At 43.1% G+C, this 23,511-nt stretch overlaps 1 protein-coding gene across 1 annotated transcript in view; it reads right to left on the bottom strand.

Annotated features, from left to right (window-relative positions):
- Positions 1–23,511, bottom strand: part of BBS4 (Bardet-Biedl syndrome 4) — a 37,789-nt gene that overhangs the window by 9,728 nt on the left and 4,550 nt on the right. Inside the window, exons 2-8 of the mRNA XM_083712726.1 lie at positions 22,125–22,176; positions 12,332–12,411; positions 10,293–10,356; positions 8,587–8,698; positions 7,640–7,712; positions 5,615–5,668; positions 1,002–1,129 (exon numbers count right to left, since the gene is read on the bottom strand). Coding sequence (XP_083568852.1) covers positions 1,002–1,129; positions 5,615–5,668; positions 7,640–7,712; positions 8,587–8,698; positions 10,293–10,356; positions 12,332–12,411; positions 22,125–22,176 — 563 coding nt within the window. The remainder of the gene's footprint in view (positions 1–1,001; positions 1,130–5,614; positions 5,669–7,639; positions 7,713–8,586; positions 8,699–10,292; positions 10,357–12,331; positions 12,412–22,124; positions 22,177–23,511) is intronic.

Below are 23,511 nucleotides of genomic sequence, written 5' to 3'. Positions count from 1 at the left end.
CACTGCGTAATAGGAGGACTAGCCCCAATCTTGCATGTGAAGGAGACATTTTATCAGCCTTAAAGAAGGACTACCAAGCCCCCACTGTGTGGCTTGAGCAGAAGACTATGGCAAATGACATACCGGGCAGAAATATTTACTTGCTGAAAGCAAGGGGCTCACAGAAAGGCTTAAATACATTTGCCTCTGGAATATTCCAGGGCTAACAAACCCATCCAGCTGCTATTGCTGCGTATTTTAATTGGCTGGGGCAGCAAATGCAAAGGAGCTTTTCCCCCACTCTACCAGAGGTGTTGTTTGTATTTTGTATTTGTTTTTCTGTTTACATACTGCACCACAGCAAAGCTCTCTGATCGATTTACATTAAAAGGCCATACAGCTGTTCTTATTGTTCCTGTCAGCTTTGCAGTGAATGGCTGTTTTATGTGCTTTTATGCAATTTGTACTCTGCCCTGGGATCTACTGCGATGAAAGGCAGGTTCTAAATGCACTTATTAAATAATAAATAAATACAAACCAGGGAAGGAATAAAAGACAAATGATTCCTTAAAAAAAACAACCACACACCAAAAAATGAACAAACCTAATTCTATTAGAGGCTATTTGAACAGAAACCCTTTTGTTGGAAATGGGGCTGACATATGCTCCTCGGCTCATACTGTGAGAACAGCAGCAGCAGATTCTGTTTCCCCTCATGAGTGCTATGAAAATGCTCGTGTTAGCATCGGAACAGCCTTCAGAAATAGTTTGAAGAAGCTGATTTGCAGGCTGTCACACTGGCTTGTAGCCTCAGGGTTGAAGACCTGTGTGAATTCATGCGCTTCCAAGGGACTTGAAAGGTGGGAGCAGTAATCCAAAACTGTGCCTAAGATGGCTGCCTGGGCCACGAGAGAAGACCTTTCTCAATGCTTTCTAGTTCTGTACAAGGAGGTTAATTCCTGGTCACAGTACATCTTTCCTAACCTCCACCCCCAACAGAACAAGAGAAGAAAGGCTCTTACTCCACTGCTTTCTTGTAGACTTCAATGGCTTTGTCCGTCTGCCCTTCCAACAGGTGGATCTTCCCCAGCATCATGTATGTCAGGTCATGTCGGTTGAGCTCCAGGGCATTATTTAGCTGATCTTTTGCCTGAGCAGAGCACAGAGTGTATTATTCATTTTCAGATATTTATATGCCACTGTTCAGGTGAACTTCATGAAGTGGTTCATGCTGAAATGGTAAACCTATATAATAAAACACCAAAGATGAGCGACAAAATAAATCTTTTTGAAAGCTAGATCTCTCCTTACTGAAATTGGCAAAGAGCCAGCCTGAGCACTGGTTCATTTACACTAGGATAGCAAGAGAGAAAAGAGACAAGCGTGTTTCTGCAGCCAGTGGGCTAAAAAATACTTGTAGTCTTTGTGGCTGCAAAAACCTGAAAGCAGAAGGGCAGTGTTTGGTGGTCATGGTGTGGTGACTCAATGACCCAGAAAAAGAATGAGCAAATAAGTTTTGAGCTTATGCAATTGCACTGTACGAAGTCAGACCACCCATTGATCTAGCTCAACGGCAGTGGCTTTCCAGGGTTTCAGACAGGAGTTTCTACCAGCCACACCTGGAGATGCTGGAAACTCAAGCTGGGACATTTTACCACTGGGCTGTTGCCCTTCTCGGGCTGAGAAAGTCCAGCTATCTGTATCCCTTTGAACTGGAGATGTCAGGGATTGAACCTGGGACCTTTGGAATGCAAACCAACCAGGTATCTGGGGTCCCACTCCCTTGCTGCATATATGATGCAGCTACACCCATAGGAGAAAGACAGAAAAGCAACCAAGCTAACACACTCGCCAATGCTCTCCCCTTTGGACAACTGTGGATGTCTCACAATTTTAAAAACTCCCCTTGCTTGTTAATTCCTCACTCCCTTTTGCTGGTCCAACCTGAGCTCCTCTGGTGATACTTTTTCTTTCTTTCTTTCTTTCTTTCTTTCTTTCTTTCTTTCTTTCTTTTCTTTTCTTTTCTTTTCTTTCTTTCTTTCTTATGGACGGAATATAATCTTGCATGAAGCTCTTGGGATAGGCCCTTTTTTCTAACTCTCTCCCTCCACTGCCAAAACAGGTGCTATAGTAGGCAAGCTAGGAGCACAGTTCATCTCCTCCCTCCTTCCCCCTTGAATGCTCCAGCCAAGTGGGCAGTGGGCTCAGCCTCAAAGGTGGGGCTGCATTTGCTTTGCCCCTATCCCTCCTGTCTTCCTGGGTGCTTTCCCGAGTTAAATAGGCCTAGAAGCACTAGGAAGCCAGAATCTGCGGACTGGCAGGATTGGATGTTACCGAGGCTTTTACAGCTCATCATTCCACAAAATGCTTATCCCAGCACTGAGCCCGGAGGGCTGCTGAACTGCACAAAGGAGCAGAACTGCTCCTCCTGGGCACATTGTTAATCCCCTCCAATGAGAGGCATCGATTGCAATGGCCTCTTTTCCTCCCCTGGGCCCAGCCGGTGGGACTGGAATGAAAGGTTGCAGGTTTTCTTCTCTCTTTTTTTCCAGGCACATTAAAGGAGAGAGATGCTGACAAAGTAAAAAAGAATTATGCAGCCATGGGATATTCATTGCTAAAAAGCTAAAATGCCAGCACATTCTATAGGCTTCATTATATTTTATAGGCCCATGTGACTCGATGCAAGGAAGCAGCATGGTGTACGGTCGAGGCGCAGCAAAGGGGAAATGTGAGCAGGAGGAAATTTCTCATACTAATGGCCCATTAACACCTCAATGCAAATGTTTGTGTGCCCCAAACTGGAGAGAATGGACCATTTTCATGGCTTGCAAGAATCAAACTGGTACATCTTCCTAATTGGTGACAGTAGAGTGAGCTCTGACCCGAGGGCTACAGTATTCTCAGTAAAGACAGCATTGCTATCTTGGATACTTTCTGCAACTGGCTTCATCACTCAGAAATCTCCCACTATCCCTGACCATTGCCCATGCGGACAAGGGCTGACGCAAACATCTGGAGGGCTACAGATGCTAAAGATATGGTGGGAACCAAACAAACAAGACATGGAGCCCAGGCATTTTCATGCAATCGTCCGAAAGCCTCCAGGCTACAGCTCAGGAAACAGGTGGTGTGCTCGCCAGGTCCGAGGCTCCCTTTCGTGGTACTTCTTACTTCGCCAAACCTTTATTAGGCATTACAAGTACAGTGGTGCCTCGCAAGACGAAATTAATCCGTTCCGTGAGGCTCTTCGTATAGCGGTTTTTTCATCTTGCGAAGTAAGCCCATTGACAGCTTAGCGGATTAGCGCGCTTAGCGGTTTAGCAGCTTTTAGCGGCTTATCAGCTTAGCGGATCAGCTGATAAGCGGCTTAGCTGCTTAGAAAAAAGGGGGGAAGGGAAAGAAACCCGCAGGAACTCGCAAGACATTTTTGTCTTGCGAAGCAAGCCCATAGGGAAATTCGTTTTGCGAAGCGCCTCCAAAACGGAAAACCCTTTCGTCTAGCGGGTTTTCCGTCTTGCGAGCCGTTCGTCTTGTGGGGCAGCACTGTATAGGCCATCATAAAACATCCATATATAAAATTTTAAATATGCAAAAATAAACAGCCATGTAAAATATATAATGACGAGGATTCTTCTAAATCGCTTTTGTGCCAACGACACATGGAATATGGCATTCAGGTCATACTCAGATATTGTCACTCAGATACTCAGATTGGATGGAGGAATGGTGAGAGGAACCAACTGGGAAAGCCCCAAGGGAAAAAGGCTCAGAGCCAGGGGATTGGTGGCAGGATGACAATGAGTGGTCAGAGGGAGAAGACTGCGGGGAAAAGGTGTTGAAAGCTGGAGAGGTAACAGGGCTCAAGGAGTGAGGGTAGTCTGTGTCAGAGAGAAGTCCAGAATCAGAAACAGAGGCTGAAGCAGGAAGAGGGAGGCCAAGAGAGAGAGATGGCTGAGGCTGCTTCATGGGGGCAAGACCTGCCAGAGATGATTTGCTGTACTCATTAGGCCTGACGCTCCTGTGCAGATTCTGTTTTTGCTTATAAACAGTTAACTCCAACTTGCTTGGTGTGGTTTGCCGCTGGCTTGCTCCTGTCAGATATCAGGATTTTGGAGCATTTCCAGCTAGATTCTTCTACTGTACAACTCCATGAGAGGTGGGTATCTCTGCTCTTCCAGCTTTCCACTCAAAACTCTGACAGCCAATATGTGGTGTGGATTTGGTTTAACATGCAGAGGATTCCGCATTTAGGGTCCCATTCAAACAGCAAGCTAATAGGCCTCACGTTTTGCAGAGACTGAGGAGGTCTGGGCTGTTTCTGTCAAACACTCACTAACTATAGGAACATGGGCTAGGTACTCCAGGGGCCATACACGTACATGCTGCTCAGCCACATATAATTTCCTGTCTATTAACAGCAGTTCTGCACACTTCAATCCTACATCCAAGCCTTCTCCAGCCTAATGCCCTCCAGATGTTTTCGACTATAGTTCCCATCAGCCTCAAACAGCCTGGTCAATGGTAAGGGATGATGGACGTTGTGGTGCAAAGCATCTTGTGGACACTAGTCTGGGCAAGGCTGTTATAGCCCCATAGCTTCCCCCCAACCACTCCTCTATGTGTCAGTCCTTGATACCCCACCCACCAAAAAGGCTGATTTCTGCAATTCAAACCCAAATGCTACCAGGTTGTACACAAAGTTGTACACAAAGTAATATTTAGGGAAAGTTTCAGTTGCGCATAACTTATTTGATAATAATAATAATAATTTATTATTTATACCCCACCCATCTGGCTGGGTTTTCCCAGCCACTCGGGGCGGCTCCCAACAGAATATTAAAAACACAATAAAACATCAAACATTAAAAACTTCCCTAAACAGGGTTGCCTTCAACCCTTGTTATGACCGTAGCAGCTGTTTTAGGAAAAAACAAATATTGTGGTTCTAACATGAAAATGAGAGGCATACTAGGGACCTGTCAGTCATGAAAAGAATCCATTCCAATGCTTGCAAGAACAACCCCCAAGTCCTTTTATCAAGTTGCCCTCTCTGCAACGTATCTGCCAATTAGGACTGGAATAGATAATTATGAAATTATTGTGAGGTTTAATAAGTTAACTGTTTATATTTGGAAGGAGAAAAATAATCATTTCCTTAAAAACCAACTTAGACTGAGTTTCAGCACACATGAAAAACTTAAAACAAATCCTTATTTCCTTATGGATAGCCTTTGTACTATAATGTAACTTAAATAGAAAACTATCTTTAGAAAGATTTTTTTTTCCTCCAGAAGCATTTTATTTTAAAAATCCAATTTAAATAAAAAAACAAACATTTTTTTAAAAAAATATCCGACCACCCTGGTATAAAAATTCAAAAATATATAACATAATAACCAACAAAACAATACCCATCCACCCCCAGTTTAAAAGACCATAGATTGTTTAATGAGCCAAAGGCCTGGGAGAAGAGAAATGTTTTCACCTGGTGCTTAAAGTTATGTAATGAAGGCACCAGGCAAGCCTCCCTGGGGAAAGCATTCCACAAACAGAGCCACTGCAAAAAAAATGCCCATTCTCAAGCTGCCACCCTCCGGACCTTTCATGCTTGCCAGACGACTGCCCCCTTTACCTTGTTGAAATGCTTCAGGTGCATGTAGCAGACACCCAAGTTGTGGCAGATCTCCTAGATGTGAGGGGAAAGGGGACATGTGTAAATCCACATGTGATACATGAGGGGATAGAACATCTTGTCATTATTGGTCTCAAGCTCACAAGTTGCAAAACCACAGGTTCAATATGCTCAAAAAAACAGGAATGGCACAATCTATTGAAACATCTCATTTTCTCGGAGTGGCAACAAATCATTTCCATTCAGTAGAATATTAACAGTACTAAATGCCCCAGATCTGAGCTTGACAAATCTCTTCATTTACAAATAGCCAAATTCTGGCCTCATTCACACATCACAGTAAACCATAGTTAATAGTTTACCATGAACATGCTGATCTGAGCGGCTTCGCTCATCCCCACTAGTTCATGGAAAGAACAAACCACAATCCCTACTATGGCATTATGTCTGAACTGGGGATTATGACTGGTTTTACTTCAAACAAAGCATGATTTTTTGCTTCCTGACTGACTAGGTGTAACAAAACTACTACGATCTCCAATTTGGATATAATGTTAAGCCAAGAAACATGGTTTGTTGCTGTGGTGTGTTAATGAGAAGCAGCAAAGTGGCCCAGATCTGCATGTTCATTGTTCACAGTAAACCATAAACTATGGTTTATCATGATGTGTGAACTGGGCCACTCTAACTTACTTGTCTTCCAGAATCAGAAAGAAAAGTTCAATGGATCTGAGTTGTTATCTTTATGACCAAAGATTCTACAGAAATGCAATTAAACTGAAAACCCAGCAAAGATTTAACCAGACACGTCTGTTAATCTTTCTTTTAACAACTATCATTGGAATTCTGCATATAAACCTGATGGATGAGCTTATGCAAGCAGAAAATAAATACCGGGCCCAATATACATTTACATCATGTAATAAGGAAGATAAATTTAGTTATAAGGCTTGTCAGTGTGCCAATTCAACAACAGAGATGCCGTCAGGCTTCTGCAGAAGTACAAGCCAACTTGAGCGCTATTTGGGTACAAAGGAATGATATGCATTTAACAAATAAATGAACACTAGATTCACCTGGGCAGAGTTCAATGTCTTTTGTGTGCCTGGCAAGGGCATTTTTTTGTTTGCTCAAGCACTTTTCGAGTGTTTAGAGCCTTAAATTTTAAGACTTCTGATTTAATATGTCTGGCACTGATATATCCTGGCTGCTTTATCCATGTTAATTGTACTTAGGCTTTTTGCTGCTTCTAAATCTTTGTTAGCTACTCTGAGAGATCTTGGCTGAAGAGCAAGGTAAGAAATATGACAAATAAATGAATGGATATGCCTTGGCAGTGATCATTTTGGTGTCCGTTGTGGTAATCCAGCTTGGTACACAATGTTTTGCCTAGGCTGATGCTCTGCTGTGGTGGACTCACCACCCAAGATGCGGCATTCGGTCCAAGAGCGAGTATCAAACCATGTTTTGTTTTCCTGCTGAATATTAAAGCAGGGAGCCATCTGTGTGCACATCTGGCAGAGACACTAACCAGCGCTTCCTCTGTTTTGATCAACTATGTGGGAAGGTTGTATATTCCTTCCTGTATCATGGAATTTATGAAACAGGCTTATGTCTTCAATGCAACTAGACTCCCAATAGGACTAAGAGCTGATCCACACAGTCATTTTCCCCTATAAAGGAGCAGCCATAGCCGTCCTTGGTCATGTGACTGTACATGATCACAATGGGAAATATATCCAACTGAGAAGTACACGCAATAGAGGCAGCAGCAATTCCTGCTGTTGCAGGAGCACTTTCTCCACTTGCCGCAGGAATCATTAAGGCTGTGTCTGTGTAGACCCAGATTCATATTAACACCTCTCCTCATAAGCTGCATTCCGAGGAGAAGGCTGGTGCTGGAGCTGCTGTCCTCGCACAGAAGAAAGTGCTGCACAAAACTGACCCATAGGTCAGCCATCGATCTGCAGGTCTCAAATTCTACTCCTTTCTGTTTCCAAGTAGCAAAGAAAACCTTAGGCATACCCAGTCCTTCTGGTTGTATTGGGCCGCATCGTTGTACACTTCAATGGCTGCTTTGTGTTTTCCCAAAAGAAACCTGCAAGAAAATGTCAGATCTTATTTTTCTTACCCTTTCCTCCCAAGGTATCACTGGACCATCAATTGTGTGTCAGTCAGAGGATCAAAGGGAGCTCTAGGGAAGCCTACTGTGCTGTAGAGACAAACAGAAGAATCCAATACTTGTCCACTATACTGGGGATTCATAGCATGTCGCAACGCCTGTTAAAAGGACTTTATTAGAAGGCTGGATATTCCCTATTTCTTGCTTTCCTAATGCAGGGACAGATAATGTCATGTCACATGATATGGATAGTATCTGCCCACTTGGTGCTACCATCTGAATTTCACAGCTGTTGTTCCTTTTTACAACTCTTTTTAATAACTTTTAAAATGCTATCCACCCCAAGGCTTGGGGGACTGGAGAGGTTTTTAAAAATAGTGACTCCTCTCTCTTTTAAGTGTGTGCTGTGCTAATAGTGCCGGATCTGATAGACATCATTTTTCGTCCGGTGGTGATGGCCACTAGGTTAGACAGCTTTAGCAGACAAATTCATGGGGGTTAATTAATCGACAGCTAGTAGTAGGAATGGTGGCTGCATGGAAACTCAGAGTTCAAAGGCAGTATGTCACTGAATATTAGTTTCCGGGAGACAAATAATGGAGGCAGGCTGTTGCTTTCATATCCTACAGGTGTCTAGTTGGCCACTGTTTGAAATAAGATGCTGAATTAAATGGTCTGAATTGGTCTGGTCCAGCAGGGCTTTTATGTTTTTAAGTGTGTGGACAAGGGAAGGTGTATGATTAAGTAGCTCGCCTATGCAAATTTGAAGGCTAACGGGAGTAAAACAGCCTTTGGTGACCCCACTCCCTTCATGCAACACCCAAAACCTGACAAATAAAATGGCACTTACAGCGATCGCGCCACCTGCTTGAGGTTGTCTGCACTCCGGGGCGTAAGAATAGCACAAGTTTGGAAAAGCTCAAGTGATTCATGAATCTTCCCTTCCAAGCGAAATATCAAAGCTGAGAAACAACAATGCACAGCATGTTAATCGGGAGTCCTTTCGAGGAAGTAAGCTGCACCCTGGGCAATGCTGAAATGTATAGAAGTGCAGGAGGAGAACTTACCCCCACCAGCTTCCCAGCAGAAGCACACAGCAGGCTTTTGAAGTAGGTAGGTCACAGCGGAGCAGAGCTGGCAGCTGGTGGGTTCTGTATCTGGAAACCATGGTGCCATCTGCACCACTGTTCCTTTGTGGTAAGCATGGCCCATGGGGTAGTTTAGCATTTCTCTGGCCCGCTTGTCCTAAAAGAGCCATAGGATCGCTTTTGTCTGCTATCACGGCACAAACTAGACACACCAGCAGTGGCATAATGTGTGCAGCTGCAGCAGACAAAGGCACTTTTGCAGTGGCTGCAAGGACCACAGTTGATGAAGAGTTCAAAGCTCCAATCCCTGATTCAACTTTCTGCCGTGGATTTTAGCATCCGACACAGCAACTAGGAAAATTATAGAAGCCATCACATCTTTATCCTTTAACAGTGAGTTCTGCCTTATGTCCCACACACTGACGGTTAAAATGTAAAAACAGCAAATGATGCATTTCTACTAGCTCCAGTAGGTATGACCCCATATAGCCTGGACAGAAGAACCATACATAAGTTGCTCTAAGCTGCTCAGGGGAGAAGAATGGCCTAAGGGTAAGATAATAATAAATTTATAATAAGAGTGCAATAAGTGTTGAATTGCTGATTTATTGTAATTTTTTGTATCGTATGCCGTGTGCCATTTGGTAGAAAATGTAGCTAATGAACGACTAAAATAAATACCACCAGTTCTCAGAATCCTGCAGTAATCTTCAGCTAAATGTGTACTGAATATCAACTTTCGTGGTAGTTTGTAAGTACCTTAAATATTTCAGGGCACACTTTAGAGAGAGAGATGTACAACTGTCCTCTTTTTCAGACTTCTAGTAATCACGTCACAGTAAACTGTAGTTAGCAGTTTGCCATGAATGTGTCTCTCTGTGCTATTGTTCCCCTCCCTCTTTGCACTGGGAGGTAACGAAGCACGGTTCCTGGCCTAATATTACATCAGAACCAGAAGTCGTGGTTTGTTTTACTCCAACAATCCACAGTTGGTAAGTAAATAAGAAATCTTAGCTGCAGATTGTGGTTTGTTGGAAGTGAAAAGCTAAGTCAAAGATCATGGTTTGTCTCCTCCCAGTATAAGCAGATGAGCAAGGAAAAATGAAATAGGAGATATTTGCTTGTGCATGGTAAGCCATGCTTTTATGTTAATGTGACCTGTGTGTTTTGAGCTGTGTTTATCAGATTTATCTCTCTTGCTGGTGTGGAAATATTATAATATCATTCTGGGCTACATTTCATGTTCCCTCCCATCCCCCTAAGAGTGAGAGATTAGGCAAATGTCCCATTTTTTTTAGTTTTCTAGTAACAAGGATTATGTGGACTATGGAAGCACCCTTGTATTTTTGGAACTCACTGAGGGAGTCAGTGAAAGAATTTTATTTTCAGCCCTAAAGAGAGGTTGCTTTGGAAAATGTGTCAGACAAGGTAGAAGCATGACAGCCATGGGAGGGTGCTTGTAGCTTACCTTGAACATAGACTGCATATTCACATATCCCACGGGTCTCTTGGAGTTGCTCTTTTATAAGAATCTGAACCACAAAGTAAAAAAGTTATGTTCCAATAAAAAGATTTTCCTTTTTTGGATAAGGGGCAGAATGTTGTCAACTCTACCCTTTAATAAGTTAGCCTCAACATTAAGCCAGTATTTGTTAATGAAAGGTACCTAAAAGATCAGGGCTGAGGAACCTGTGGCCAGCCAACATTGTCAAGGGTCAAGGAAGATGAAATTTGTAGCCTAGCAGTATCTGGAGGGCCACAAATTCCCAGTCTCTGTGCTAGAGGGGGAAATGCCTAGAATTTTCTCCTTTTTTCAGAGCAAGGAAATGCCTGTTGAAACCACTACCTCTCGCGCTGGTAATTTGTCCTTCCTGGAAAAGAGCCTCCTGAAGTCAAATTATCCAAGAGCAGGAGCTTTTTGATGGCTTTGACATTGGCAAGGCTTTCAATTTCATTTAATGGCACTATAAAAAACCCTTTTGCATTAAAAAATGTTAACATTAAGGCAACGACCTCTGAATAGGTAACATTAGGACAAGTGAAACTCCTGCCACCCAAGTACTTGTGGAATAGATTGCTGTTATCCATCTATTGGAAAATTAAGTGCCTGCCTTGATGGTCCTTAGAAGTGAACACTCTCTTTGCACAGCACCAAGAGTAAATTATTTTTCAAAAATAGCCAGAGGTTCCCAAAGATTCCTGTATTCACTACAAAGAGAAAACTGCACCTCTAGGAGCCAGTGTGACATAATGGTTAGAGCAGGGTGGTCCAAATTTTCATACCAAGTGGGCCACAAGCAGTGGAGGGCAAGAGGGGCACAGATTTCTGAGAGCCCCCACAACAGGCTCCCTCATCGGGCTGAGCTCCTGCCGCCTTCCAGAGCCTCAGGAAGGCAAGCCGTGCCCAGACCGGGCCTCCTTCTGCTTGTGGCCAGCAAAGGGACGCCCATGGGTGCCCCACCCCTGGGCTGGCTGAGAGGCCGAGGTGCCCAGCAAAAAGAGGAGTTGCAGCAATAGGCCGCCACCACAACCACAATGGGGGGGGGGCATGGCCAGCAGGCAACAGCGGGTCATGCAAGAGCAGCCCTCAACTCCCCCAGCACAGGTGCCAGCCAGTGTGCTTCCCACTGCCCCCCAGCCTGGCCAGGAGAGGGGCACCAAGCCATAAAGACAGTTGGCCACCAGCAGAGACAGCAACACCAGCCATGTGCCTCCCAGGCTCCATTTTTGGGGTCCCGGCTGCAGCAGATGGGGCTCCCACTGCTCCGAACTCCAGAGTAAGCATACATAGGATCACCAGCAGAGGCCCGATGACAGTGAGGAAGGACCGAGTGGGGGGATATAGGAGGCTGCGATTTATTCAAAAGGAGAAAGCTGCATTCATGACTCTGACAAGTTTTGGTAAAGGGATAGCAGTTCCTAAGGATGGAACATGTTAACGTGCTGCCATGCTCTCATTAGATTTTGAAGCAAGCAACCAGCCAACCAACCAACCAACAAAATGCAAAACAAAAATTCAGTTAATTCAGTTAACAGGAGGCTTTTGGGAACAGAAAGAATGTTAACCCTTACTAGGATTGTTCCAAACCCGGGGTATGCAAACCCACTTCAAATCATGGTTTGGAAGCAATCTTGATTAGCGCAAACCATGGTTACCTCTGATTCGGGTTTAATAAGAAACTCTGGCTATAATGAACCAGAGAAGGGTGGAGGAGCCTGTACAAGGAGCCCTTGGTATATTCCCTATCTTTAAATCTTGTTTTGGAAGTGTTCCAAGAAGAACCGAAGTCCTTCTCCAAAGCAAAAGCCTGGGTACTTCTCTTAAGTTATCTTTAAAAGGCACTAATGGCAAAGCTATAGCCCCACAGATGTTGGTTTGCAATTCTGATAATATCTGGTCATTGGCTGGGGCTGATGGGAAACGGAGCTCAGCAACATCTAGAGATCCACAGTTTCCCCACCTCTGATTTAAAGTGCAAAGAAAGTCAGGGTATATCATATTCCTACCTTACACGAATCATAGTCTTTGCGAATGTAGTACAAGTGGATCAGCCAATTCCTACTCTCCAGACTGCGCAGTTCTGGCACTGTGCAAAAAGGCAGCAAAACAGATGCCGGAATGAAGTTATATGGCTTTAGCAGAAATGTTATAAAGAATTAAGTAAAAATAGATTGTTACTGGGTCAAAGGGGGGAAAAGTAAGGTTAGATTGTGTCAAGATAAATTATAGGACAAAAACTGAGAATGATGGAAAGGATTTGCTGAAATAGCTAACTGAACTAGAATACAAAAAAGGGAGGTGTGAGGAGGTCGATGAAACAAGTAAATGAAAGACAAGATATGGAAATATTGGATGTGTTTTTAATTTTTTCTGTTTTTGTTTCTGTTTTCTTAACATAAGTAGTGTTTTTTGTTTTTTTATGTATTGTATTGTTTTGTTTTGTTTAACTTTTTTTTTCTGTAATTCTTAAACTCTTAATAAATATTACTTTAAAAAAGGCAGCAAAACAAACATTTAGAGATCTAGTAGATCATCATCTACTAGATCTCTAAATGTTTGTTTTGCTGCCTTTTTAAAAAAGTTTTTAAAGTTTTTGTACTTCACCCAGAGAGAAGCTGAACCTTGGACCAGACCTGCTACATGAGGTTCTTGGTTGTTTATGCTCCAATGAAGCAGAAAACAGCAGGAGGCAGCGACAAAGAAGTAAACAGGGAAGGAAACATCATACTAAGCATTATTACTGTGGCAGAGCCATGAAAGGTGGGCACAAGAATAAAGGATGGCTGATCATTACCCATTCACTAAATATTTATATCCTAAGTTTCCATCTCATTTCCTAGTGGTACAAGGCAGCTGACTATCACCTTGTGTTAAAAATAAAGGCAAGACCAGCAAGCAAGATCACCCTTAAATAAGCCACGAAACAACACTGAAAAACCCTGACAGGCCACCGGAAGAAAGACGTTTTCATTTGGTACTGGAAAAGAGCCTCGTGGATCTTCCAGGACAGGGATTTACGCAACCTGGATGCCTCCACAAAGCAGCAACTGCACCTCTGACAGTAGCTGATGGAGCAAGATTTCTTTGGTTGATCTGAGTGGATAAGCGAGATCATATGGAATTGTACTTTAAATATAGAAATCTGAAGTCAGAGCTTTAGAGGCAATAACCCAATAGAACCCAGAACTTGTTCTACTTGTGAGTAGACCTGGGGCAACTGCTTAGCTATTGCAAGATAGACTTTGGGACAGAGCCAGTATTGTAACTCTTATCCTCTCATTGCATAGTTACTGCAGAGAAATCAGCGTTTAAGCTCTAAAGAAGTACCGAGTCACAATGCAATCAATGGCAAGCATGGACACTGCTTTTCCTGATACTATTTAAAGTTTTCAGAACAAGCCGCTGTTCACATCAAATGGGCACGAGTTGCAGTTCATCAAATTCATTTCTGCATCTGAAATTATGGCAACCCAAAGGTAACCATAGCAACCAATAGGAAAATCCAATGTCTGCAAGCCAGTATCACGATGGAGAAGCCTAGCAGGAAACAAAGACAAAAGACTGCCAGAGCAAGAGCGCCGAGTTGATGGTGAAGTAGGGAGTGAGAATTTGAGAGAAAGCACCTGAGAAGGGAATAGGTAAAGGTAAAGGGACCCCTGACCATTAGGTCCAGTCACGGACGACTCTGGGGTTGAGGCGCTCATCTCATTTTACTGGCCGAGGGAGCCGGCGTACAGCTTCTGGGTCGTGTGGCCAGCATGACTAAGCCGCTTCTGGTGAACCAGAGCAGCGCATGGAAATGGCGTTTACCTTCCTGCTGGAGCGGTACCTATTTATCTACTTGCACTTTGTGCTTTCAAACTGCTAGGTTGGCAGGAGCAGGGACAGAGCAATGGGAGCTCACCCCGTTGTGGGGATTCGAACCACCGACCTTCTTATCGGCAAGCCCTAGGTTTAACCCACAGCACCACCCCCCTTCTAATAATAAGAGTAAAGCCCCCTTTAAGTTTGCCCAGCTCAGACTGAGGCTTGAATCCTGTGTCTAGCATGCCTTCTCTTCAAGGTAAAGAGACTTTGGTTTGGGGAGATGGGAAGCTTCATGGAAGACTGAATCAAGTTTTCTTTTTAGTGTTCCAACCGAACTGGAAAACACACCTTTCGTCAAGTGTTTGATTGAATCACATAAACAGCTCACTTTATTTTTAAAGCAGATAGGAGAGGCAAGTCCCCTTCTTTTGGTGAAGCGCCACAGGCAGCCTATGACATAGCATACTTAGTCAGCCAGATATGTGGGCAGACATTTTTAATAACTTCACCACAGGGAGGGGACACCAGTGGAAGCCATGTGCAGTTATTGTGACATAAGCTACCTGAAGGGGAGTCAGTGCCAAAGCATCATCTCTCTGGACCCAAACTTGTTACCAGGCCCCCCCGATCCCTCTCTAGTTTTGAAATCCTAGAAGATAGATAGGCGTCCTTTAGATTATTCAAGTTCCTTTTGCTTAAGCTCACAGCATTTCTGGCTGTCTGATTTGGATTTATAGCCAGGCATGCCAGTGTGACATGTATGTACATTCGTTATATGAGTGCACAGGCTTTTTAGACATTGTTCCCTATCCCTGAGATTCAGTGCCTGATCTTCTCTGCCCACTGGAAACTACGGCCTCACTCATTTGCTCACATCTGATCTAGGGCCTGTAAATTACATCAGCAGAGTTGGCTCCAGCTGTCCCGGAGAGCTCGTTGTTCCTGGTTATGCTGGTGCTTGTCCTGTCCTCCTGTTGCCACACCCTGTTAGCTCTTCCTGAAAAATACCTGCAGGAACTCCAGGACTTCTAATGATTGAGAGAGGCTGTTGCACAGGCAGGTACACTTCTTTCAAAGTTCACAAATTACAATTACAAGTCGTACACTTTCCCATATAACAACACATTCTCTCTCTGAGGGTCCTAGCCACCAGCTCACCGGTCAGAGTTTTGCTTTTTCAGTTGTAACACTGTTTCTGGTTGGCTCCAGTAAACCGCACAGGATCTGGGCACACTGTACGTAGTTCCTAGGAAATAAACAGCCTCAAGAATGACAAAATAATTTCCCCTCCTATCATAATAGGCTTGCAGCAGCATCCTGAACGTCAGTGACACATACCTGTTTCTGTCTCTCCCCCCCCCTCCAATTCTTGGGCCGTGAGAAAATTCAAATTCACGCATGCATTAGATTATGTCAGGGATTGTTCTAAGCACAAAGTATTAACAACTAGCAGGGAGTGCCTGGCACTGCCCAAGAATTAAAAGAAAACAAAACATACTATGGTTTTTAAATGTAGTGTAATTTTTGAGTTTCGACCTTTCATGCCAAGAATAAGTGAGGTCATGCCAAAGTCATGCTTTGGTCCACCACTTTGATTCAAAATAATGTCTGGGGTCCAAACAATGGCAAAGACTGCCAGTCTGCCATCCCCATCTCGGGAACCTTTGTGCCAAGTTTGGCAGCGATATCTCAGGTGGTGGCCAAACCTATACCAAAGAAGCAGGCAGGGTCATGCCAAAGTCACATTTTGGTCTGCCATCTTGATTCAAAATGGTGGCTGGTGTCCCAGCATCAAGGAGAACTGCTGCTCCCACCCTGGCCACCCTCCTGCTGAATTTGGCAATGATATCTCAAGAAGCATCCAAACCTATAGAGAACAGATAGACAAGCAGACAAACTACTTTCCAAAACAAATAGTAGGTAACACTCAAAACCTCCAATTTTTAATAACAGTAATGTTTGCTTTCCCATTTCTGCTACTAGGGAAGGCAGTTCCAGATGTGGGGTTTGGTATTTGTGGGGCTTTATTTGTTTTGCCTCGTTTACTGCCAACCTGTGGGGAATAAATCTGTGACTGTTTCCATTTTTTTGCAGCTTTAGAATTATCCAGGCCAGGGGATTTATAATTCCTCTTTAAAAGAACCAAGGGAAACAGCGGTAACAAGGGCCTAAAGAAACAATGGCAACAGAAGAGCAAGGAGTAAGGATTCTGGCACAAAATGAAAGGCAATAGGCTAGCATGAATAAGTCTTACATCCAGTCGGCTACCATCGCTTCCCTTTACCAAGGATCAGAGAGGAGGATTAAAACGTATGCATGAGCCCTAGGAGACCTTCTAACATTTCTCTTTACAGGCCAGTAGTTTAAAATCCCTTAGCCACGAGGTGTAAGATATCTTTTACAAGAGATTCTGTTTTCACCTAGGATTCCAGAGATGTGATCACACCCGCAACAGGAGAAGTGAAGGGTTTGCTTAAAGATGTTAAACAAAAGAATAGCGGCCGGCATCTACAAATATCCATGATCCCAAGGGCTGAGAATAATCACAGATGAAGCATGACAAACTCATCTAACCACAAAGGTGTCTTACTACACTGCGCACACAGACTCAAAAGCACATGCAGGTGATAAGCCCATCTCCTGGCACACACACACACACAACAAAAAGCTTTGAAATCTCTCTACTCCCCAAGACACAGCTGTTGTCTCATTGCTTAGAGCTTCTTTTCCCTTTGCTCACTTTTGCAAACAGCCACTGGAACCAACTTTAAATCAAACAATAAACCTGTATGGCTCACAGTTATTTACAGTCAACTGGGTTTAATAAAACCCATCATATAGAATTCTGATGCTTGCAACAAAGCTATAATTCATCTCACTATTCTATATTAATAGTCCCCATACACACAAAAGGAAAAAATTGGATTGAAATTGAAAAAATAAGAACAGCGGTTTAAATATAGAACAGCCATTCCTGGCTCCAGATCTCCCCCTAGTGGAAAATGGACTATTTGACAAGTTTTTACCTCCCTTGTTTCTAGATTCCTTTAAAATAACCCAAAGCAAGATGCTATTATAATTAGCATGCCTAAAAACGTGTTTGTCTGATGGCTGATCACAACAGTGCAGGTTAACTAAGACTGAGCAAGTCACAAGTCCTCACTGATGCCCAGTCTTGGCATGCTAGTCTGTAAGAATGATGAGGGTATTTGCTGGCAATATCAGGAAGCCTTTTTTATAGTTCTGCATTGTAGAGGCTGAGCTACACACCAGTTTACAGAGCTAGGGGTATCCTGTTTCCTTCAGAGAGACAGAAAATGATCCCTGTAAAAAAAAAAAAAAAAGAGGCCAAACAGGCAATTTGTCTCATAGTGGCTTGTGAAAACCATGGAACAACAGCAACCACCACCTTGATCTAGGAGACTGGGGCCAAGTGCTGGTCTTACTGGGTTTTCTGCTCCCTCCTCTATTTCTATGGGGAGATTGGGGGGGGCATCCTCCCATGCAGACAGAAGATTATCAGCACTTGCAAGGGCTCCAACTCACAGTATTGAATGTGTAATGAGAAGGGGTGGGGGGAGAGAGAGACCAGAGTTGATATGGAGATGAAGAGGCCAAGCCCTAAATAGTGAACTTCTAATCCAGGCATCCCCAAACTCAGCCCTCTGGATGTTTTTGGACTACAACTCCAATCATCCCTAGCTAAGAGGACCAGTGGTCAGGGATGATGGGAGCTGTAGTCCCAAAACATCTGGAGGGCCGAGTTTAGGGATGCTTATATCTGTCTACTATTCTTTAACATTCATAAGCTGTTTCTTTTCAGTACTGTTGGAATCTTTTTAAACTTTTTTTTAAATTTAATATTGAACCAGCATGCCCCATCACTTCAAAAATATTTCCAGGTTCCCTGATAGCAGGCACAGGCCCTGTTTTCTGGTATTTGTCTCTGGCAAACCAGTATCCCTGTTATGTCTTTGGGGAATGCTGTGTTAAAAAACAACTATAAGAGCCAGTTGTCAGGATTCAGTTCACTTGCCAGGGTTGCAAAAAGTTATGTGTCTGTGTGGATAAGGTACGGATCCAGCGTGCATAAACACATGAGGGTGGCCAGTTCACATAGACCACAGCTGCCAAAGTATATTTCCAATGGCTGATAACTGATCATAGGGCAAGCGTGCTTTTCTAGGCTCTCTTTAATCAAAGAACAGTCACGCTCCAGCCTTCTAAATCCATGGGAGGCTATTCCAGACTAAATTGACAAAACATTCAACAGGTGGAATAGAATAGGGCTTGTATAATTGCTTTAAAGCCCTAAATGGCCTCGGTCCAATATACCCCCACGTAATAGTCGCAACCCCCTTTTTTGAAAGGAAAAATCAGCACAAAAAATGTGACCATTACATGGTGAAATGTGGTATTTATACTGCTGTATGGTGCCCAAATTATTTTATGTGACTGTGATATACACACATATACAGTGGTACCTCGGGTTACATATGCTTCAGGTTACATACGCTTCAGGTTACAAACTCTGCTTACCCAGAAATAGTACCTCGGGTTAAGAACTTTACTTCAGGATGAGAACAGAAATCATGCTCCGGCGGCGCAGTGGCAGCAGGAGGCCCCATTAGCTAAAGTGGTGCTTCAGGTTAAGAACAGTTTCAGGTTAAGAACGGACCTGCGGAATGAATTAAGTACTTAACCGGAGGTACCACTGTATTTCATTTTATAGAAAGATGTTGGCTGTGGGAGCCACTGCTAAAAGCAACTAGAAATATATCTGTGCTCATAGCAAACAAAGTATTCCTCATGAAAAACATCTATCTGTTTCGTGCTCATCCAGCAATAAATTCAATTTTTTCTTGGCCTTTGTCCATTTCCCACTATTTTGTGTCTATTTCACCACAAGAAAATCCAAATGACTTGATTCCATTTAGCGTCCTGCTCTCCACAATAAAATGCCTGTAATGAATCTGGCCAAAAACCTGGACTGAACACCAGAACAAATACTTCATGAGATGTTTCTTCTATAAACTTACAAACAGTACTTAATCAACCAGAGGCTTACCGTTTGCAAAGAGCATTTCCTTACAAAGAAAGAAAATAAATTAGAGTCCTGCTCCACACGACCAGCAGTATACAAAGAGAGGAATGCCTTCCCCAGTATGATACTATCACTAACTACAAGATGATTTGATTGGAATGCTCAGGGAGAGGGATATGGGTATGACTGGAGCTAGACATTTTTAATTCAAAACCAGAAAAGCATTTTAGAAAATATCCAATTCATTTACAATGAAGTAGTAAGATTAATATCTTGACACAGCATGATTGTTATTAACCCCATGCTGCTTCAAGAAGCAGAGCTCCTTTTATTCAAACACTGTTTGATTCTGGGTGGGGAGAAACTATTTCGAGTGTATTCTAGATTTTGAGGCACAAACAAAGGAAACTGGTTTTTCAGAGAAGGTCTACCCAGGAGGTAAAGTAAGTGTGTGGGGGTGCAGAGATGAAGGTTTCCCCTGTGAATGTGTTAGTCCCTGAATAATGTCTGGCATGCAGCAAAGCTCTGAAGGGTTTACTTCCTTCAAGGACTTTCCCTCAGAAAGGACTTCAAGGTTCAAGATAATTGGCACAACATAAAATTATCTAATCAGTTGTCAAGTGTTTTCTGCCTACACCATTAAGAGTATGTATGTTGAAGAATCCTGTTGGAAATTAAATGGGAGCAGAAATTGCCCTAATCTGAATGTTCGTCTGAGATCCAGAATATGGGCAGTATTTGCTGTCGCCCCTTTTAGTCCACAAATGTGGACATAAATAATTATACGATTTTCTGCATTGTTTTTGATCTTTCCCTTCCACTGAAATCAATTACATATTTACACAGATAGTGAGATGAATAACGTAGGTTTCACCAGAAGCCAAACTGTAGTGGATGAGTTGGAACTTGCTATCTCCTTCTCATGGCAAGCCTTATTCTCTCCATTCTGTTACCTTTTCCTCTTCTGCTTTTGGTGCCTTTGGTTATTATGTTTTTAATGGAAAGTAGTGTTTCACTGTTCTGTTCATCTACCATAGACACATTGCTAAATTCTTGGAAGGATGTCCAGGATTGCTTCCACACCAGAGCCCCTTAGCACTATCGAGATATTACTTTTTCACATTTAGCTGGAAATGGAATTGAAACAGAGGCACCATACTTCTTTTACATGCAAAGCATGAGTTTTTCCACCTAGTTATGTCCTTTTCCAGAAGTGCCATATGGAATTTAATATACAGTATACTATAATATACAGTAGGGACACGGGTGGCACTGTGGGTTAAACCACAGAGCCTAGGACTTGACGATCAGAAGGTCGATCAAAAGGTCAGCGGTTCGAATCCCCGTGACGGGGTGAGCTCCCGTTGCTCAGTCCCAGCTCCTGCCAACCTAGCAGTCTGAAAGCACATCCAAGTGCAAGTAGATAAATAGGTACCACTCCAAAGGGAAGGTAAACGGTGTTTCCGTGTGCTGCTCTGGTTCGCCAGAAGCGGCTTAGTCATGCTGGCCACATGACCCGGAAGCTGTACACCGGCTTCCTCGGCCAATAAAACGAGATGAGCACCGCAACCCCAGAGTCGGCCGCGACTGGACCTAATGGTCAGGGGTCCCTTTACCTAGTGCTATATTACCCAGCAGTGCCCAACCCTAAGGTACAGATCATTCTGTAATGCTTAGTCACAAAGGTCCTTTGCAACATTAGTTAAAAGTTTTCTGTTTGCAGTTCTTCCTGTTTTATGCTTCTTCTTGATTCCAGCTCTAATGGTGAATTGCCTTTTGAACAGTCCCAGTCTCAGTCCCAGTTTCTGTTCCTGCTGGCTAGTACGTTTTTGTGTACATTTCATTTTCAAGGCTGCTGAACTGTATCAGTCACACCATTTTCTATTTCTGCAGCTATGCTGTACAGTTCTGCAAAAGCAGGGCCAGCCTTTCCACCCCATCTGGTTTAAATTATTTAAAAGGGAGGAAGTTTATTCTTAACTCTGACTTGCCTTTGCCTTTCCGAGGAAATTCCAGAAACAGGGCTTAGCTTTGCTCCTCTTTGCCTGCTTAGGAATGAGAGTGAATAGTACACAAGTGAAATGCTATGCTTCAGAATAATGCTAAGGAAAAGGATGCAAGGACTTTAGTGGATGGGGGGGGGGTAGCGTCAAAAGGCACTCAAAAGTGGACTAGTAATATAAAGCTGATCCCAAGGACAAACATTAGGTACAAAATGCAGGATTCATATTCACGAGATTACCAGTTGGATAGGACATTGCTTAGAAAAACAGACATTACAGCGAGTAACAAAAGAATTCTCCACTCCTCTACCCAGCTGATATGCTAGGTACCATGCATAACACCACTGGCACATATCTGTAGTAATCCTCAGAGAGCCAATGCATACAGAACCTGGACACACAGTAGTTACTTGAAAAATGTGGTTATATGTCAGTTTCCTGTTATTTGTACTTATTGGTGCCCCACAAATGGATGGGGGGAAGTGATGCAGGGGCGAGAATGTTCATCTCCTCCCCACCCAGTTTTGCCTGCTTTAAGCCCACTCCTCCTGCTATATAGCGAGTGAGAGTGGCTGGGGAAACCCAGCCAGATGGGTGGGGTATAAATAAATTATTATTATTATTAATGAGAAAGCAGACTGATTATGACACAAATCCGATGCCAGCATGATAGTTTGGCCCACAGGTATCCATTGGGCCTAAACTATTTGTCACTGCTAAGTGGTACCAATATCAAATGAAAGACTGATAGATCATTTTCAAGATCACAATGATATATGGAAATGTCTCTCCACACCAACCTGTAAATCACAGGGTGGGTGGGTGTTTGTGTGTAGAATGGATCTGATTCACTAGGTTGGGTCAAAGCAATTCAGAAACTGCAAAAGGACAGCTCCGTTATTTCACAAAGCGTTTTACTCATGAAATTGATAAGCTAGAACAAACCTCTTGCTGAGCGAGCTCTTGGAGGTTCTTTGGATGCTGAGAAGGATGCAGGCTGAAATAATACAAAAAAGGGCATTAAAACTGTGTCAAAATGAATAACACAGGACTATCCAGAGATGAAATACAGTCTAGGCTTGTTCAGACACTAATAATTGTGGACTATGACAGGGATGGCTCTCCAGATCTTGTTGGACTCCAACTTCCATCAGCCCCAGTCCTCATGGCCACTAGTACAGGTAAGGTACACATACATTAATAAAGCAAATAGCACATTTTCAAAGATCTTGTTCATACGGAGGTGATAAACTTCAGAATATACACATCACAACAAAAAAGCAAACCCTGACACGGTTTCTACATGCAGGGGTTTTTATTTTTATTTTGCATTGGAGGAACTTTCACTCATGTGAGCCCCGACAGCTCACAGCCTAGATACAGATTCACCACCACAGTGAGAACAAGGCCTAAATCTATAAAGCATTACTTCTACATTTATTAGAACTGAGAAGCAAAAGCTCCTCTCTAGAAAAGCCTAATTGCCGGGCTGACTGAAAAATTCAACCATGTGATCAATAAAACAGTTTTCTAGGGACAGAAGCAGAGAGTCAAGCAAAGGGAAGGTTTCTCCGGGCTGCGGAGGTTAATGTGGAACTTTATTTAATAGAAGCTTTCAAATCTGTTTTTTTAAAGCCTGTAATATCATATCATAGTATCTTTTTTAAGAAGCAGTTGCTTAATGTAACTTTTCAAGAAGCTCATGCTTTGAAAAAATTTCTGCAGGGGTTGAGCATCTTGTATATCAGGGTATGCCTTGTTTATGCTAGGTGTGTAGTAAAAGCTACAAAAATAATTTAGCCACAAGGGATGGAATGGCCAGAAAAGGCCCCACTTTATCTTTTGCCACAGAAAATTAAGAGAAAACGCTGAACGTTTGAGACACAGCTATCCATTCTTGGTCCTCCCCCGCCCCCACGATCTTCCAAATCCTGTAATTTGCAATAGGAAAATACTAGGAGAGGGGTAAAAAAAAAAATACAAGCTCCCAGTGGCACAATGGGTCAAAGGGTCTGGTTGTTAACCAGAAGGTTGGTTGTTCAAGCCCACCCAGGGATGGCTGTGGGCAGGATTCCTGAACTGCAAAGGATTGGACTAGATAACCCTCAGGGTCCCTTCCAACTTTACAATTCTATGATTTTGCTGCAGTCTTTCTGTAACACTCCACTTCTCATTTTCCAAATTTTATGTATCCTGTTTTTGGTACAACATCATTTAGTTCCAAGAATAGCCTAAATGGAAAAGAGCTTGGAAGTGTTCTGGTGGGTCCATCCACTCCAACATCCTATTTTCTACAGTGGCCACACAGATGCTTCTGAAGAGCTTACCATTC

This window comes from Podarcis gaigeae (genome assembly GCF_964106915.1).
Source record: "Podarcis gaigeae genome assembly, chromosome: 14".
NCBI lineage: Eukaryota > Metazoa > Chordata > Lepidosauria > Squamata > Lacertidae > Podarcis > Podarcis gaigeae.
The sequence above is the reverse complement of the archived record's forward strand: the minus strand, read 5'-3'. Positions and strand labels throughout refer to the sequence as shown.